Source organism: Natator depressus, chromosome 2 (genome assembly GCF_965152275.1).
Source record: "Natator depressus isolate rNatDep1 chromosome 2, rNatDep2.hap1, whole genome shotgun sequence".
Lineage (NCBI taxonomy): Eukaryota > Metazoa > Chordata > Testudines > Cheloniidae > Natator > Natator depressus.
Genome location: NC_134235.1, coordinates 101,637,561 through 101,655,774, shown reverse-complemented (window position 1 = coordinate 101,655,774; position 18,214 = coordinate 101,637,561). Strand labels below are relative to the sequence as shown.

General features: G+C 42.0%; 1 protein-coding gene across 1 annotated transcript in view; it reads right to left on the bottom strand.

Annotated features, from left to right (window-relative positions):
* Positions 1-620: 620 nt before the first annotated feature.
* Positions 621-18,214, bottom strand: part of NFATC1 (nuclear factor of activated T cells 1) — a 144,257-nt gene continuing 126,663 nt past the window's right edge. Inside the window, exon 10 of the mRNA XM_074943147.1 lies at positions 621-1,150. Within this exon, the coding sequence (XP_074799248.1) occupies positions 1,083-1,150 (68 nt within the window). The 3' untranslated portion in view covers positions 621-1,082. The remainder of the gene's footprint in view (positions 1,151-18,214) is intronic.

Here is an 18,214-nt window from a genome sequence, read left to right as displayed (position 1 = left end):
TTTAATTCATATTTTGCCATTTGGTAAATAATTATGTATTTCGTATGCATTCTTCTTGACTGTCTAAAGTGCTTGCTTAACTGCATGAGGAAAGAAAATGCATACCTGTCTTAGGTGTAACAAACCATCAACAAAAGTAGCTGAAACATTGTTTGGGATCTGAAATGCATTCGCAGACATGGAAATTATTGCTGAATTCAGTGCCCTCACCAGGCAATCACCTATAGTACTTGTCATATATAAATATATGCATATATACTAGAATGTATGTACATGCATACACATACATCTATCATGTAATAGATAGATTTCAATTTTTTTGTCCATCAACCTTATTATTTTGTGCTATTCAACATACTTGTGATATGACTAAAGCCAGATTCAAATCAAAATCTTAACATGCTGTGACTAACAATCCTATGATTCATTAGCAGAGAATAAGGACAGCATATGAAAAAAAAGAAAGAGCTGAGATGACAAATTGGGAGGCTTTTGAAATGCACTGAGAATAAGGCAACAGGCTGTACATTACAGCAGAGGAAAAGCTGAAGAAATTCTGGAATTCATAAATGTATTTGACTTTGAGTAGGGATGTCATTCCCTTTCCCACTGGCTGTCTTATGATTTTTAAAATATCAATTGCCAGAATGCAAGCATTATAGCTTCTGCACCTACAAATACTTTTTATGGTAGAAAATTCAAAGCCTATTAAAAATGTCCTGATGCCACAATCTGGTAAAGTAAGGCACTTCCAGGGTTGAATTCCAGTGGTGCCAAAAGGCTCAGTGCTTGGGACAAGCAATCAGCTTTTGTTGAATTTCCCAGTTTTATCCCATGAAATGTGCCATCTTAGAGTTTATTCCCTCCCCTTTTTTTCTCCTCTTGAGATGATTTTCTTTAAAGAAGATATTTCATTGGTTGAAGAGATACTTCTTTGTAGGCAAGAGGTAAATCTTCAGTTCCTAACATTCAGTAAGGCGGAAGATCAGAGTGGTACCAAGTAATGTCTTCAGTTTATTCAGTTACGACAGCTCTGTGATGTAGCTGATATACCAGCTGAGTTAAAAGTGTATGGATTTGAATTAGTCCAGTATTGCAAGCTCTGAATGGACATTGGTGCTGGAGAGGTCATTCCTGATAATTTCATTTACTGTAAAGAAAGAACACAAGAAAAAAAAAAGAATGATTAGAATGAAACTACTGTACAATTACTATTTCTTCTGCTGTAAAATATGTTCAACGAAGCTTGCATCGGTTTCTTCATGGTTTCGCTATAGTTTTGAACACTAAGTGTAACATTAGTAAGTAACTGATATAGGCTGACCTAAGTGCACAAGAGCAGGATTAACCATGGTTATTAACATGCAAAATACGTCACAAAAACAGCAGCATCTTGGGTCTTCTATTGCATTAAACATATTTAACATTTTTAATTAGTTACAAGTAAAAAGATGTCATTTGCTTTAGAACAAGCTCTGAAGCTCAAAGTAACGAACCCTGGAAAGTCTTAGAATACATTATCTACTCCATATCTAGCCCATAGGACTGCTTGTTAGCCCTCTTTCCACAAAAGTGGCGTGCGCAAATCTGCCAGGTGCTGAACTGAGCACTTGAAGCTGCAACGCCTCTGCAGAACTGGACTACGCATGTGGACTCTTGCACTGTGTGCTATCATTAATAATAATCATAATGATAAAAATGTGTGTGCATGTGTTTGTCCACTACAAGTAGCTGTAAAATGAATAAAAATACTCTCCTTTCATGTTGATCAACAGCCACGAATGTGTGACCTTTTCTCTTATGAATAAAGACTGAGAGTTGGGCAGGAGCAAGTTCAAACCCTGGCCAGAAGTTGAAGAAAAGAATAAGCAAGACGCATTATCTCAGCATCAGCCAGTCAGACTGCATCTCCACTGATAAAAGCATTGTTTTCTTTACTCGTGACTCTTCTTTCATTCTCCTCCCGCCCTCCCCCCCACCCCCAAAGATCATCAACCCATATAGTTTCCCACACTCAACCTATGTCCATTTATCAGCTTGTGATTTTTGGCAGACGGACAGGAAATGACTGAACCTGGCAAAGGCCATCTACAGTGAACTGCACAACATCCCTTCTATTTCCACCCCACCTCCCTGCAGCCACTGCCACCATCTGATTTACATGAAGATAGACAAAATGCCATCAGGGAGGCTGTCATCGCTGCTGAGTTTCCTAACATTACTAGGAGGGGGAAACACATGCCCACGTCATGGAATGACCATGGAAAAGCCCAAGTTTCCCTTTGCTCATGGGCTGCAGTTCGCTGCCATCCAGATAACTCCATGTGTTTGTTGGCTAGAGCCAGGCCTGGCTAAAATCAACTTCCTGAAGCAATTAGTTGTTGGACATGTTTTTTCTTCAGACCTATTGCACATTTTATACCAACAGTACACAAATCAGTCAGGTTTTGAGTCCCAGAAGGTGGTCAGTGGATTGATAGATACCAATTTATAAGCAGGTCCTTCTTCAGCCATGGACTAGCAGTGGTATCAGTGATTACCTATTCATTTAAAAAAAAACTATAAGAGCAGTATGGAAATAACATGTAAAGACACAAAAACTTATTTTGATGGTGCCATGGAGTTTATCTTTCATATTAGTAACCGGTGGAAACCAATTTAGGCCATAACCCCTGCCCTGTGACAAGGAGATACATTGCACAGAGCCTGTTAAGGTAATAATGCCACAGATGTACAGGTTACAAGGCTCACGACAGCTTTCTGAACTGCACCTCTCCCCGAACGCAAACACTTATGCCGTGGGAAAGATTTTCCTTGACAATCTTGTCAAGGAAGTTACCTTGATAAGCATCTCTGGCAACACTGGCTACACTACAAATCATATGGCATGTAAAGTGTGGCAACAAGTGCAAACTACCTGACGGCCAGATACAGAGTTACACCTTTGCTTTGTATCTGTATAAGTTTCTTTCACACTGAATAATAATCAGATATTATTCATACTACCACTTAGCCTTTATATATAGTGCTTTAGAAATATTAATTTATCCTCACAACAGCTCTGGAAAAGAGTTAGATAGGTATTATCATCAACATTTCACACATGGGGAAACTGAGGCAGTGAGCTCAAGGAGCTTGCCCACATGAGTCAGTGCGAATACCAGTAGAACATAGGTCTCCTGACTCTCAAGCCAAGAGCATGACATGTTCTGTAGTCTATCCAAGGAAAGTATGATTTACATTAACTTGGAATACCTGACACAGATGTCAAGGGAAAGGTCAAAAAGCAGCAAAAACTGACTAAGGCAAACAAGGGGAAAAATTCAAAAACACCTCACTGAATTAGGAGCTAAGTTGTATATTCAAAAATGACTTAAGCACCTTTGGCTTTTTAAGCTATTGACTTACAGTGAGACTTAGGCTCCTAAGTGCCTTAAGTCACTTTTGAATATAGGACTTTGGATCCCCCAGTCACTTAAATGCTTCTGAAAATGTTACCCATCGCTATTCAGTGACTCTCTCAGAGTCAGACAGCAGTTCCCTAGCGTTTGGGAATGGAATCCAGCTACAGGACTCCCAGTCCCATGCTTAGGCCACTAGATCACAATTGCCATTCATCAACATTTTTCCAACTCAAGCCATTGAAACTCAATAGTATCAGGGCCAAATCTGGGAGCTCTTGAAATCACCGGGGGTCAGCGGGATGAGGGTTTGAGGTTCCTGCTCACCTTATATATATAGGTTTCTCACTATAGGTGGACTTCCACTGTTTTTTAAGTGCGACAGCCACGTGCAATTTTCTTGTGTAACAACACATCTGTTAAACGACAGCCACTCCACCATGCCAACAGATACCCAAGAGATAGTTGAACCTTGCCTACAATGTAGCTATTGTCATTGGAAAGCCACAAGATGTCCAAAACAAGGGAACTGAGATGACATAAGGAACCAGAATAATAGCGGCAGGATCACTCTCATATATTGTAATCTACAGAGAATTCAGAGGTAGGTCTTCAAGTCTTTTCTGTGCAATTCTTTACTTGGTTTCATTTTTTTTACCCTGCCAATAAATTAAAAGAACGAGTCCTTTAAAGTGTGTATTGGAATGAGGTTTACACTGAGGAACAAAGGATGGCTTGATGCAAAAGAATTTCTATCTTATTGCCCAGCAATAAGTACTGAAAGGTTGTAAGTCTAGCAATACAGACACAAGTGGAAAATAACATCTGTCTGAAAAGATAAAAGGGGAAGGAACAGCAGAAGTATGCTAAGAGCGGGCTTTCCCTTGCTGCCCACTAAAGCACCTGAGCCTGGGAGGGAATGCCCTTCAGTGGGTGTGAGCAGGCAGAAATCATTCAGCGTGTATGTGCGGTCTAGGACCAAAGTAAGTACTCTTTTATATGATGTTTGCTTCGACTGACTAATGAAATTGTGCACTTTCTCGATCTACATGCAGCTAGCACCTTTATTAAGAACCCTGCTCTTCTGTCAGTACAATATGGCTACAACCATGCTCCACACAGCAAGCGAAATGCCCTCCTGCTACGCAGACCATAATGGAATGGCTCCTGCTCCCTCTTAGTTTGCCTCTGGTCAAGCAAAAAATTCAACATGTGTTCAGTGAGAGTCACCTATTGCTCTCATGTATGGGCAAGCTTCGGATTGCAAATCTGTTACTGAAATGAGGTTGTATGGTGTATATGGAGTAAGTAGCACCAGGAATATTTTGGCTTATGTTTGAGTTTCATTTCTAAAGCAAATTTGGTCTTTGGGTTCAAATAACACAGGGCACTGACTGCTCACTTGTCAAAACATCCCAGGAGTAGCAGTATTTTGCACTCACATAATCCATGTTAACTAATGGCTTTACACACAGCAATTAAAATAACAATCATAGAACTCTGATGTGGTATGTATTATTATACCCATTTTACACATGGGGAAACCGAGGAATGCAGAATTAACTAAGGGCTTGTCTCCAAAGTAGAGCAATGTACACTAGGGGGTGCGATTTCTAACATACACCATGCTGTGCACTAGCTGGCCCACACAGACCCTGCTAACATGAACTAAAAGTTCACTAGTGCACATTAATGTAGTCCCATTTATATTAATGCACACTCGGGCATTTTAGTTTGTGCCAGTAGGGTCTACGTGGGCCAATTAGTGCACAAGATGTTGGTGTGCTTTAGAAATCACACCCGTCTTGTGCGCATTGCTGCTCCATGTAGATAAGTCCTGACTTACCAGAAGTCGTACAGTAATTCAGGCTATTTCTACAATAGGGAAGCTTTGCGGGTATAGATATACAGATTTACTGTACTGGGCAAATGTTCCTCGTTTGTTGCTTTGTACCAGTACAGTAAAACCGCCCCATGAGTGAAACAAGCTATACTGAGAAAGTGCAATTTTGTTGGTATGACTGTGCCAGCACTAGGGACTTGTGCCAACAGAGCTGTATCAGTCAAGGATCACACCTGTTCATACCCTTGACTGTCATAACTGTGTAGGCAGACTTGGCCTCAGTGGCAGATCTGGAATAGAACGGAACACTCTAACTTTCCATGCCTAGTCTAGAACAATAGTTCCTGTAGAACAACAGATTCCTTCCTGTTCAAAGAGCTGAGTATGATGATTTACATCGCATTTGTCATCAGATTTTTTTAGTTTGTTTTTCTGGTGTTTTTTGGGGGGGGAGGGAAGAAGAAGAGAGGTAGGCATTGTTGCTTTGGTAGCTAACACCTACAGTTCCCCACAATGCTCTCTGAACAGATATTTTCCATCTTCATGTTCAGCTTTTCCACTGACATCAAGTCAAAAAAATAATAGTGCTGAGAAATGCAGGTACCATGTGACCGCTGACAAGTACCTGTCAGAAGCCTGAAAGAGAAACCTTTCCTTCGCTAAACATCAGATGCCACTGCAGCAGGATGTGGTGAGCTGTTACACCACAATTTAGTTTAATAAGGAGTTTTTCTTCTTATATTTAACTTTGCTTTAAAATGTCCTTAAAATGGAAATTTTTGTTTTACTAAATAGCAAAAACAATATCTCACGGATGCAGCATGTAAAGTTCCTGCTTTTTAAACAAGGCAACCGGATATAGTTAAAGAAACATGGATTCCTTATATGGATAGGAACTTAAATATATTTTACTTTTTTGGTCTATAGCGTGGATTCGCATCAAACATAAATAAAAGGAAAAGTTTTCTGCAAACTTCTGCTTTCCTTATATTTGACTACTGCTTTGAATAGAGGTAACAATATTGCCCTTTGGTTTAATAAAATATTTATTCTTCCTAGGTCAAGTTCTGCTTTCCTTGCACACTCAGCATAAAGTCTGATACACCACTGTGCAGTGTCCTTCCACTCAAATCAAAGGAGTTACATAGGTGTAAAATGGGAGTAATGCCAATGTGAAACAGGTCTGTGGTAAGGTCTTTGCTGCACAAAGAATGCTGGATCAGCTCCCCTATGGCTTTACACCATTATACTATGTATCAAGGGCCAAATGTTTCCAAAGAGACCCCAAAACATCCACTGACTTTAGAGCCACAGATGCCCCAAAACGTAGATGTAGAAAGTTGCCTCCATAGATTTAGAAGCCAGGACAATGCCCCTTTGAGAATGTATCCTGATATGTGTGAACTTTATTACATATAATAGCCCCCTACCTACACTTCCTCGCTTCTGTTTCATAAAGTGTTCAAGGCGCCTAACCAGGAATGTTTCTGCTGCCACAGAGCTACTTTGCTTAGCTGTAGGTGCAAGTGCCTACGTCCTTCTCCCTGCACACTGCCTGAGTACAACCACAGCTGAGGCCACCGTGGAGCTGTGCTCTACACTACTCAGGAGGGTGTTGATGCCCTTTGAGAGGCCTCTTTACTTTTCCTTTTGCTCTTGCCTCTGCAACAGAATTGTACTGGTCCTGCTACATTCAGGCCCTTCTGTGGCCCCTCACTTGGGCTGGGAGATGTAGCCTACAGCTGGTAAGAAGATGGAGTTAACACTTGGGTAATGATGTAAGATAGGTAGCACTGATTTTTTAAAATATATTGCAATAAACCTAAGTACTTGACTAGGATGTAGGGAAGAGAGAATTTGACATTAACACAACTTTCCTGGAAGTGTCACTTTGTTCACCTTCCAATCATAGAATATCAGGACTGGAAGGGACCTCAGGAGGTCACCTAGTCCAACCCCCAGCTCAAAGCAGGACCAAGCCCCAATTCCTTCCCTGATTATGTTTCAAGTTTCTGATTGGTTGAAGCTGGCAAGTTCGTCAGACAGCACTACGGGCTTGATCCAAAGCCCACTGAAATAAATGACTTTTCATTGACTGCAGCGGTCTTTGGATCGGGGCCTGAGAGTTTTGTATCATCAGAATGCCGAATGAGGCTGTGGGGTATAGCTACTTTCCTTTCCGATTACACACTTTACCTATAGAAAACCCAAACCACTACTGATGTCTTTTTGCTCCAGGCAAGAAGCTACCTTCAGTAAACCCGCCCCCATCCCTGGTACAAGTACTAGTTATGCTACATAAATAAATTATTGCACTTTGAGATTACAAATGTAAAGGTGTTGGTGTTTCTTAATTTTACAAAAGGAGACACGGCCTGCCATTATCAATATCTTTCTGTATTAAAATACAGAACAGATGTGTGCTTCCAAGTTATTAAGGTAGAAAGGCTTGCAGCAGTATAGATGTGCACACTGTACGTCACCTGTTCCATGCGCTGCCATCTGCACCCTTCCCCCCACCCATCTCCCTTCCTCCCCACATTGGTAGCTCTCTACATAAGTTACTGCAAGGCTGCAAAATAATTACAAGAGGAAGTCTGATGGAGGTTTACAGAGGAAATGCGTGAGGGCCTATATTGATCAGGAGGATTTTATTGTACTCTGTTTGTTTCTTTTTAAAGAAGTCTGATATTTTTAAAACAAAGTGGCATCAAAAGGTCTTTAGTTGATCGCACATATTGTGAGTCACTAACACTGTGCGCATTTTTTATGCAAATGGAGATAGCAACAGTTAAATGCTGTGAAGCCTCTTCTGGTCCAGTTTTTTGTCCCATTGTTAAGAATGGTTATACAGCATGTTCAAAGGAATCTATCATATCATATTCAGATCAGGCTTTTGTTAACAACTGTTGTGTTGTCTGTATATGCAGTGTTATACTGTGTGCATTTTGCTTAACTATGAACAGTATGGATCATCAGCTTGAAGATGGAACAGAACAATAGTAGATTCCAAAGCTCCTATAAGTTCTTTGACTGGACCTGAACAAAATAAGCCACCTAAACTTGAAGATATATTATGCCAGAAAAAAGAGGCACCAACTGTATTCTCAAATAATTCATTCTGTTCGTGTTATGGACGTTTGAAATTATGTATTGATTCTGCTGTGTACTGAGTTTAGTACCTAATCTTTCAGTGGGCTAAGTGTCCTAAATTCCCACTGACTTTAGCAGATCATAGGTTGCAAGCTTTGTGGAGAAGGGACAGCATTTTCTTCTCGGTTTTGTACAATACTGAGCACACTGTCTGCACTTGGCAAATGAATAAGAAAAATAATTGCTATATCCAAAGAAACAGAACATTAGAGACAATGAGGTTGGCACTAATACTGTTTCCTTTTAGTAATGTAACATATTGTGGTATTTGCTTTTGTTGCCTACAATGTCTGTCCTTTGATTTTTCCACTGGAGTCTTCAAATCTAGATCCTTAGGGTTCCTGTACTATCATGTGTCCTTATTTCAGATGTTACAGCTATGTAACCCAAATGCCGTACATTAACGTCATCAGTGAGGAGTCTGAAGTCACAAATTAACAAGTAGGAAATAGAAACACCAAAAGGAAAATGCCTCCCCTGTTGATTTTTTTTAAAAAAAAGAGAAATGGCTAAATATAAACACATAGACAGTTAGTAAATAGATACAGCTCCTGGTGTGCACTCTTTTGAAACAGTAGAATCCTACTTTTGTTGCCAGAAAGCCTTCCTCCCCACCCCTTTAATAAACAGCAATTCTCTCTTATGGATAAATGTCATCACTATCTCTCTCTCTCTCTCTCGATATATATATCAATATTATATAACCATGAGCGGGAAAAAAATGGTCTTGATAGAAGCTGTGTTTTAAAAGCAGGAACTATGCTATGAATAGAAAAAAATAATAATCAAAACATGGTGATATTAATTCCTGAGGTGGAAGTCTGCAACGTGAAACCACAGATCACTTTAAAACTTACTGAATTTAAAAGAAAACATACAAAAACACCCCAAACCCCAGTCTCGTGAAGCAATGGAAAATATAACTTCACACGTTCCATACAGAAGTCAGATCTTGTATTACCTCAGGTGTCCTGGATGCATTTAAACCTTAAACTTATTTTTATCTGTTAATCATAATAAGCCATCACCACGGGGCATGCTATTTTTGGAAAGCGTGAATAGGACAGTGGAGCAAGTGAGTGACAACAAGTAGCAGGTTTTAATAAAACATGATCCTCAATATGAATGTAAGTTTGGCATGGATGAATAGTATTGTTAGACGTGACAGTCAGGCATTAACATGGAATAATTTTCCTACCTGCAGTACCTGTTTCCTTATTTAGCCTGATAACTCCAAATAATGCAAAAACTTCCACAGTGGAAGCATTGTGGAGGGTTAAACAAGGAAAAGTTCCTCACTGAAGTGTGGTGACAACATTGTGTGGCAGTAACTTGACTGGGACTTTTGACTGGGTGCCCATCCTAAATGAGTCCCAGTCCCCAGCCTCACCATATCACATCATGCGAGACGTGCTAGTTTTATGTTTTTCATCCACCACAGATGAAAGCGTGGGAGCATTTTGAGTCTTTTTTCTATAAATTTTTAGGGCCAGACCCTCAGCTGCTGGAAACAGCACTGAAGTCAGGGGAGCGCCACTGATTTACACCAGCTTAGGATCTGGCTCTTAACCTTTTCCTCCATATTCTAAGGACAAGAGTGATCAGACACTGTTTTTCTTAAAGCAAAAGTTTAAACTTGACAGGATATAATTGGCAGTCTTCACTCAGGCAAAACTCCCCATGAGTTCAGCAGGGATTTTGCCTGAGTAAAGGCCACAGGATTTGGCCCAACATGATGCAAGCCACAGTCGACACACAAAAAGCGGTAAGGGGACAAATAAACCACATTTTAACCGAAATCATGTGTTTACGTTCCTAAGAGCACATGTAAGAGAAACAAAATAGGCACAGTTGCAAGTTTTATATGGAATTTCCATGCCACAAAAGACTCATGCGAATGTCACATAACATTGCTGAGGTTCAAGATCAGTGGTGATAGAAGTTGGGTGGGATGGAAGAGAGGGTGTGTCTTCACCCCGAGGCGGGAGTATGGAAGCATACAACCTTCTTTGCCACAGAAGATGCAGCTTCCCCCCGTAACATTTGGAATTAAATGACTCAGACCGGTTCTAACTGACAGTCAGGGTTACTTTCCATTTTATTTCCTAGGACAGAAAAACAGCACCCGAGGATTCAAAAATCATGACTTAAATTCCCAAAATATCATGACACTGTCTTAAAAATTATGAGATTTTCAAAACAATACATTGTGGGGCTCCTGGTTTCTGAGCATTTAGGCTTCACAAGCTTCATGTTTTCAACCTTCTTTCCCCAAGCATGACAGTTAGAATTTTTTTTTTAATGAAAGTTGAGATTTCCATGCCATCTCCTGATTCCAGTAGGTGGAGCTTTAAGAAAAACACCAAATATCACAAGAGTCATGATAAAATCGTGAGCTAGCAACATTTGAAATAACTGGCCTTCCATCCAAGGATCTCAAAGCATTTTACAAACAAAAAATAACCATAAATAAAAGTCACCTGATGTTCAAAGGAGCTGAGCAGCTCCCATGGAGACAAGCATCTTTGAAAATCAGGTCATTTTTATTTAAATATTTAGACACCTATCTTTAAAGATGTCCACATTTGAAAAGTTTTGATCATATAATTTTTGCTATTTTCTCAGAATTTTAATCTGACCGCATGTGAGGTATCTAACTCCTGGACCATGAGCTAAACAGCACAAAATTGCACCAGGTTATAAAGTGTCCACATTTTATTTGACTATGTTGCAAGTCACCAGTACCAGCGTTATCTGAGCAACCATCCAAACTACACAATAAGCAACTGATAAGATCCTGACTCATTTTAGTTTTGCATCGGTTTTCTGTGTGGGCGCATTCGCACACTTCGTACCCTATCTCAGTGAACTCTCACAGTCTTAACTCACAACTATATCCTCCAGTGCCGTACAGTGATAAAAGTGTGACAATCACAAAGACAACTGGCCACAGAAATGCTCTACTTCCATATGTTCTGTAGCTTCATATGGGTCCTCACATAAACTAGTTACGAGAAAATGTTAATAATGGTTAGCCTGTGGCTTTGTCTATGATCACAGGGGTACTGCCCGCCATTCCAGAGAACCAGGTAGTTACATAGGAGTGAAGGACAATAACTACCCTCAGCCGCTGCCTCCTCTACAACAAACTAGTCAAAGCCTTCGAGCTGCTGCAGAGGCAACAAAGAAAGACCGTGAAGTAGCTATATGAGGTAGCACTGAAAATCATGCAGTCCTCTGTGTCTGCCTGCTTGCCTGCTCACAGTCAAAACAATTTTCAACTCCATTGTTGGAATGGGTAATGAAACTGATAATTTTCATAGGTGGTGGGGAGGAAGAAGGGTCTAGCTCAAGTATCAAGGTACCAAGCATGTTGCTGAAGTTTAGTATCAGGGAACTACTGTCTCTGGCTTTTATTAGAGCTCCGAGGGTACTATCTCCTACCCCCTACATGCACACGCATATGTATGTCTGCAGCTGGCTATCTGGAAAAATAAAACTCAAGTGTTCTGGAGATTGCCCAGATCTAATGTATGTGGGCCACCGTTAATCTAGCTACAGTATATGCCTTGCTACTTATGCTTGACTAAAGGTGGGGGATGATAGAGGGAGGTGGTGAGGAACCCCCTAGAGAAAGAAAGTTCAAAGCACAGCACGATTTTTCCTTTCTTGTTCTATTTGATGTCTCCTTAGAAGTGAAATTCATCCCCATGCAGAGGGCCAGCATGTTCCAGTTAAGTCCTTAAAATAGAGCTTAAGTACTGCACAGTTCTTGTGTTGGCCTTCTGCAACTGGGTAATTTCACCCTGCATAGCTACTACTCTCTCCCCTTCCTAGGTAAGAGGTATTTTGGATGGGGTTGGTCAGCCGCAAGTGGTATCATATGGCAACAATACCAGATTATCCTGGAAAAAATATGGGGCAAACGGAAATATTCAGGGATTGCTTCACACTTTGAGTACTTAAAGCTCAGCTTTAGGAGGCCCAGGCAGGTTGGACGTTATAACTGATTACCTCTGGCATCTCAGTGTTACCACTACGGACATATTGGGTAGGGTACTTTAATACTTGTCCATATCATGTATCCAGAAACACACCTCAATGCTAGAAGAGGCTGGGCACACCTGGAGAGTAGTATATACAGAAAAAGAACAAAATTTTTTTAGAATGTGTTAGGAAGGGCTGATGAGGAATTCCTATTATAATCAAAGTAGTGGCTTAGCCTTACAAAATATCATCTCTCTCTCTCTCTCTCACACACACACACACACACACACACGCACACACATATACTGGGGGTACACAAGGGAAGGGGGGAACAAAACAGGGTCCATTGATTTCAGAGTTTAAAAAGAGCCAAAACAAGATTGAATTTCTCTATTGATTATACAATTATTAATCTTTATAGAAGCTTTTCTAACATTGCACATAATGAGCAATTCATCAAAGTATATTAGGTGCCACGGAGGTTGCATTTGATATAAAGGGGTCATTAAGTTTCTTGTAATTGCACATTACTGGAGCTTTAGTTAGTTCCAAATCAAATCAACAGGACATACATGTATGGTCTCTAATTGACTTAATGTAATAATAGGGTGGCCCCTGGTGATCATCAGGAACACTCTTCAATGAGCAGCCTTTTGTTAGTGTTTTTAAAGACTAGCTCAGGTGCAGCTGGGGCATATTGAATAAAACAAAATATATATACATAAAATGTAGTGCGAAAGAAGGTGAGTCACAGGTGAGTTTTCATCAAGTATCCTTTTCCTTTCACATCGGGAACAAGTAAAAGACCCATTTCTGCTTCCACTGAATCAATGGCAAAATTTGGAGTGACTTCACTGAGCGCAAGATTGGGCTCAAAACTAGAAATGGCTTCTACAGATAACAGGACATATTCCAACCTTGTCTGAGCAGGTGCAACACTAGTGACTTTATTGGAGTTGACGTGTTCACACCAGGTCCACATTTGTCCGAATGCGTGCAGTAGATTACATAAAGCCTAAACCTAGATATTTTTAAGGTTGACAAATTTACACGCACACGCACACACACACACACACACTCTTGACATTTGTGTGTACAAATGGGTAGTTGCTCAGGCAAAGTTGTAATTAGGTTCTCCTGGCTGAAAAGGTGTCCTGAAAAGACGCTCTGTTGAAGGTCCAAAGTACAGCACCCCACGACGGTTAGGATATTTGTAGAAGTCAAAAATCAAAGGCTTGATACAGCAGCAACTGCACTGGAAGGAGTTCAGCAAGGAGATCATGAGTACGGCTAAGTTTTTGTCATGGTTATTTTTAGTAAAAGTCACGGACAGGTCACGGGCAATAAACAAAAATTCAGGGGGCCCATGACCTGTCTGTGACTTTACTAAAAATAACTGGAGGGGCAGGGCTAAGTAGTGGGAGGAATGGAGTTCCATGGGTGGGGCAGTGACTGACAGGCTGAGACCCCCGCAATGGTGGGGGGCACTGTGCTGGCTCCAGAGCTGGCCACAGCTGTGGGACAGGGGTGCACAGTCCAGCTGCAGCCCTGCCAAGTCCGGGCGGCAGCAAGGGTGGGAGGGAGGGCGCAGAGCTCTGAGACGCCATGAGGCAGGGACACGGCACCCACTGCAGCCGCTGGGCAGGGACACGTGGCCCCAGCTGCAGCCCACGGCAGAAGCCGTGGGGATGGAGCACAGTGGGAGGGTGCACAGCCCCCGCTCCGGAGCTGGCCACAGCTGCAGGACAGGGGTGCGTGGCCCTGCCAAGCTCCAGCTGCAGCTGGCGGGGCAGCACAAGGTCCTGGGACACTGCAAGGGGGGACACATGGCCCCTGCTGCAGCCCCCCGCAGAAGCCAAGAGGCTGGGGTGCATGGCCACAGCTGCAGCCCCCAGCAGAAGCTATGGAGCTGGGGTACAGCAGGGGGCACAGCCATTGCGGGCACACAACCCCTGCTCCTGAGCTGGCCACAGCTGCGGGACAGGGGCGCATAGCCCAGTTGCAGCCTCCCCATCCCCGCCACAAACCAGAGGGCAGGGGCTGCAGGGTCCTGGTGGTTCCAGCCATCCAGCCCCAGTGGCAGCAGGGCTGGGGTGCACAGTCGCGCCTCCAGCCCTGGCTTCAGCAGCTGACAGTTGAAGTGGAAGAAGTCACAGAGCTCTGATAAAGTCACGGAATCCGTGACTGCCGTGACTAAATCGTAGCCTTAATCATAAGTCTCCCAGAGACTTTATAAGATGTAGTGTCATGGAAGCCTAGTAGGCTTCCTCTTTTCGTCCCAAGTCATGTCTCTCTACTATATGTCATTCTAAGGAGCTTCTTCACTTGTTTTAGTTGCAAAATCACCTTTGTTCCACACAAATTTGGCATCCCCTCACTTTTGTTCTTGAAAGTTACTTACATCAGTAATAAAGAATTATGAAAATGAGGATTTAAAAAGAGAAGAAATGAATCCAACAGTGTTTTGGTCTTCTTGAATTAATAGGGATTTTTGGTATCTCTCATCTTGGGACTCTGTCATGCATTTATTCCACTTTTGGGTCCTGGCAGGTTAAGAGGTATGCCCCAAATTCAGTTTAGTTTTAGATGCTTTTACAACAGTTACCAAAGTTATACAGAATGAAGGCTCTCTGTCATTGGAGGTTTTTAAGAACAGGTTAGACAAACACTTCTCAGGGATGGTCTAGGAGGTATACTTAATTTTTCCTCAGCATAGGGGACTAGACTAGATGACCTCTTAAGGTACCTTCCAGCCCTACACTTCTAAGATTCTGTGATTTCAGGGTGCCTTATGGAATGCAAGGCTGGGTGCTGATGTGTCCTCCAAACCGCTGATGTGTTTGTGCTGGCAAGTATGCAATGCCTGCACACAAAATGTCATGTGCACATTTTGAGTGAGGTTGTCATTGTGAGCAGAAATACATGGTGAGGCTTGATTCTGTTTGTCAACATTCAGCACATAATTTCTTCTGATTGAAGATGAGAGGACAGCCATTGATGATTTGGTGTGTAGTCATGGGCTGTCCTGTGGAAAAAGGTGAGTAAGATTGTTGAGTTGATGGTGTGTCAGAGAAGCAGAAGCAACTCACTTTTCAGCATGTTGGGGAAAAGCTGACAAAACCTCACACAATATTTGGTCACAGTCATTTGGTCATGAGTATGTCATTCCTATCCAGCGTTAAAAACAGAGCGAGAAGTTAAAATTGGCAATATGTACTGGCGGGAATGGCACAGACAGAGTCATGTGACAAATGTGGTGTGAGGTTGTCACAGAAATCAGATGTCTGTGGCGAAGTGTCTGTAGCAAGATGACGTGGCCTTTACCATAACATAAACTATACTTAATTCCATGGGATTTTGTTTTAACCACAAAAGGGTCAATTACTAAAAACCCATGGAATTCTAAGAGACATACATGTTCTATCTGTTAGTGCTCCTTGCACGAGCAGAATTCAGGGGCCTAATTCTGCTCTCACAACAGTTTTACATCTAGGTAACTAAACTGGGTAAAAATCTCTACTAATATAACTCATTGTAGTCAATTTGGCCCAGAGGATTTGGCCCAAATTTTGACCCGAATGGAGTTACTCTGGATTTATACCAGTGTAAGGGAGAACAGAACCAGAACTTAGAGACCAGATCCTCAGACTGCCCAGGTCCCTTTGTGTCACACTCATGGTTTTAAAGCCACCAGCTAAGGATTTCCCCACTGGCATAGCCAGGATAGATGTGTGGGACCAGAGTGTTGCTGCATGCCTGTTATCCTTGGCTGCCAGAACTGCCCCCTTGGCTGCCAGGCACAAATTAGAACAGCTCTGAAGTGGCTCACATTTTCTCTGGAGGCCAAATAGGGCCCAGGATTAGGAAATCGGGATGGTGATAAAACACCTTTGCTTTGGCCCCTCCTCCCAGCTCTCAGGTCCTGTCGTGAAGCATAGCTTGTCTGGACCCAAGGAATAGCCCTTAGTGTGGACTGAGAAGGTTGTGTAGGGATATTGGCATATAGTAAACACCGGACCTGGCTGCAGAAACTCAATAAGACCCATTGACTGGTTAGAATTGAAGAACCAACCACCCTACCTTGCTAGCTTGCAGCATTACATACAGAATTCTGCTGAGTGCACTGATGTTCACAGGAGAGATTTATTCGGCCACAGGATCTAATCACTGACAAACCTGCTACACGACTTCCATCTTTGAAGAGCTAGGAAAAAGGCACTTGAACAAGAGAGATATAGAATGTTCATTTTTCAAGCACACTTAAAGAGCTGGAACATAGTTCAAAACACTTACGCTGTACTTTCTAAACAATCACTTACAATCAGCCACAGTGATCAGTCCTGCTATTTCTTAAGCACTTGGAAATAGTCAAAAATCTCACCATGTTGGGATCTGAAAAGTTACAATGGGGTTGCCCTGGCAAGGATTATGATTCTGCAGTACACAAAAACTTACTGGGAATTCAGCATGCACTTTGATTGACTGAGAAACAATTTAGGCAATAAAATTGTGTGAAAGAGCTTAAAAATATATGAGTAGCCTTCTCTTTTAAAAAATCTATTTACACAATGAGTAAAATGACTATAAGCTATCAGGAACAGTATACCCAATAATGTCACGGCAAACCTGGTGGCTGACCTTTGTGACTTTGTCCTCACCCACAACTATTTCACATTTGGGGACAATATATACCTTCAAGTCAGCGGCACTGCTATGGGTACCCACATGGCCCCACAGTATGTCAACATTTTTTATGGCTGACTTAGAACAACGCTTCCTTAGCTCTCATCCCCTAACTCCCCTACTCTACTTGCGCTACATTGATGACATTTTCATCGTCTTGACCCATGGAAAAGAAGCCCTTGAGGGATTCCACCATGATTTCAACAATTTCCATCCCACCATCAACCTCAGCCTAGACCAATCCACACAAGTGGTCCATTTCCTGGACACTACTGTGCTAATAAGTGATGGTCAAATAAACACCACCCTATACCGGAAACCTACTGACCGCTATACTTACATGCCTCCAGCTTCCATCCAGGACACACCGCAGGATCCATTGTCTACAGCCAAGCTCTAAGATACAACCACATTTGCTCCAATCCCTCAGAGAGAGACAAACACCTACAAGATCTCTATCAAGCATTCTTACAACTACAGTACCCACCTGCTGAAGTGAAGAAACAGATTGACAGAGCCAGAAGAGTACCCAGAAGTCACCTACTACAGGACAGGCCCAACAAAGAAAATAACAGAAAGCCACTAGCTGTCACCTTCAGCCTCCAACTAAAATCTCTCCAGCACATCATCAAAGATCTACAACCTATCCTAAAAAATGATCCCTCATTCTCGCAGATCTTGGGAGACAGACCAGTCCTCGCTTACAGACAGCCCCCCAACCTGAAGCTGAACCTGAAGCAGCAACCACACACCACACAACAAAAACACTAACCCAGGAACCTATCCTTGCAACAAAGCCTGATGCCAACTCTGTCCACATATTTATTCAAGTGACACCATCATAGGACCTAATCACATTAGCCACACCATCAGGGGCTTGTTCACCTGCACATCTATCAATGTGATATATGCCATCATGTGCCAGCAATGCCCCTCTGTGGGTTTGAATAGAGACTGGGAGTGGCTGGGTCATTACAAATATTGAATCTATTTCCCCATGTTAAGTATCCTCACACCTTCTTGTCAACTGTCTAAATGGGCCATCTTGATTATCACTACAAAAGTTTTTTTCTCCTGCTGATAATAGCTCATCTTAATTAATTAGCCTCTTACTCCATCTTTTCACGTTCTCTGTATGTATATACAT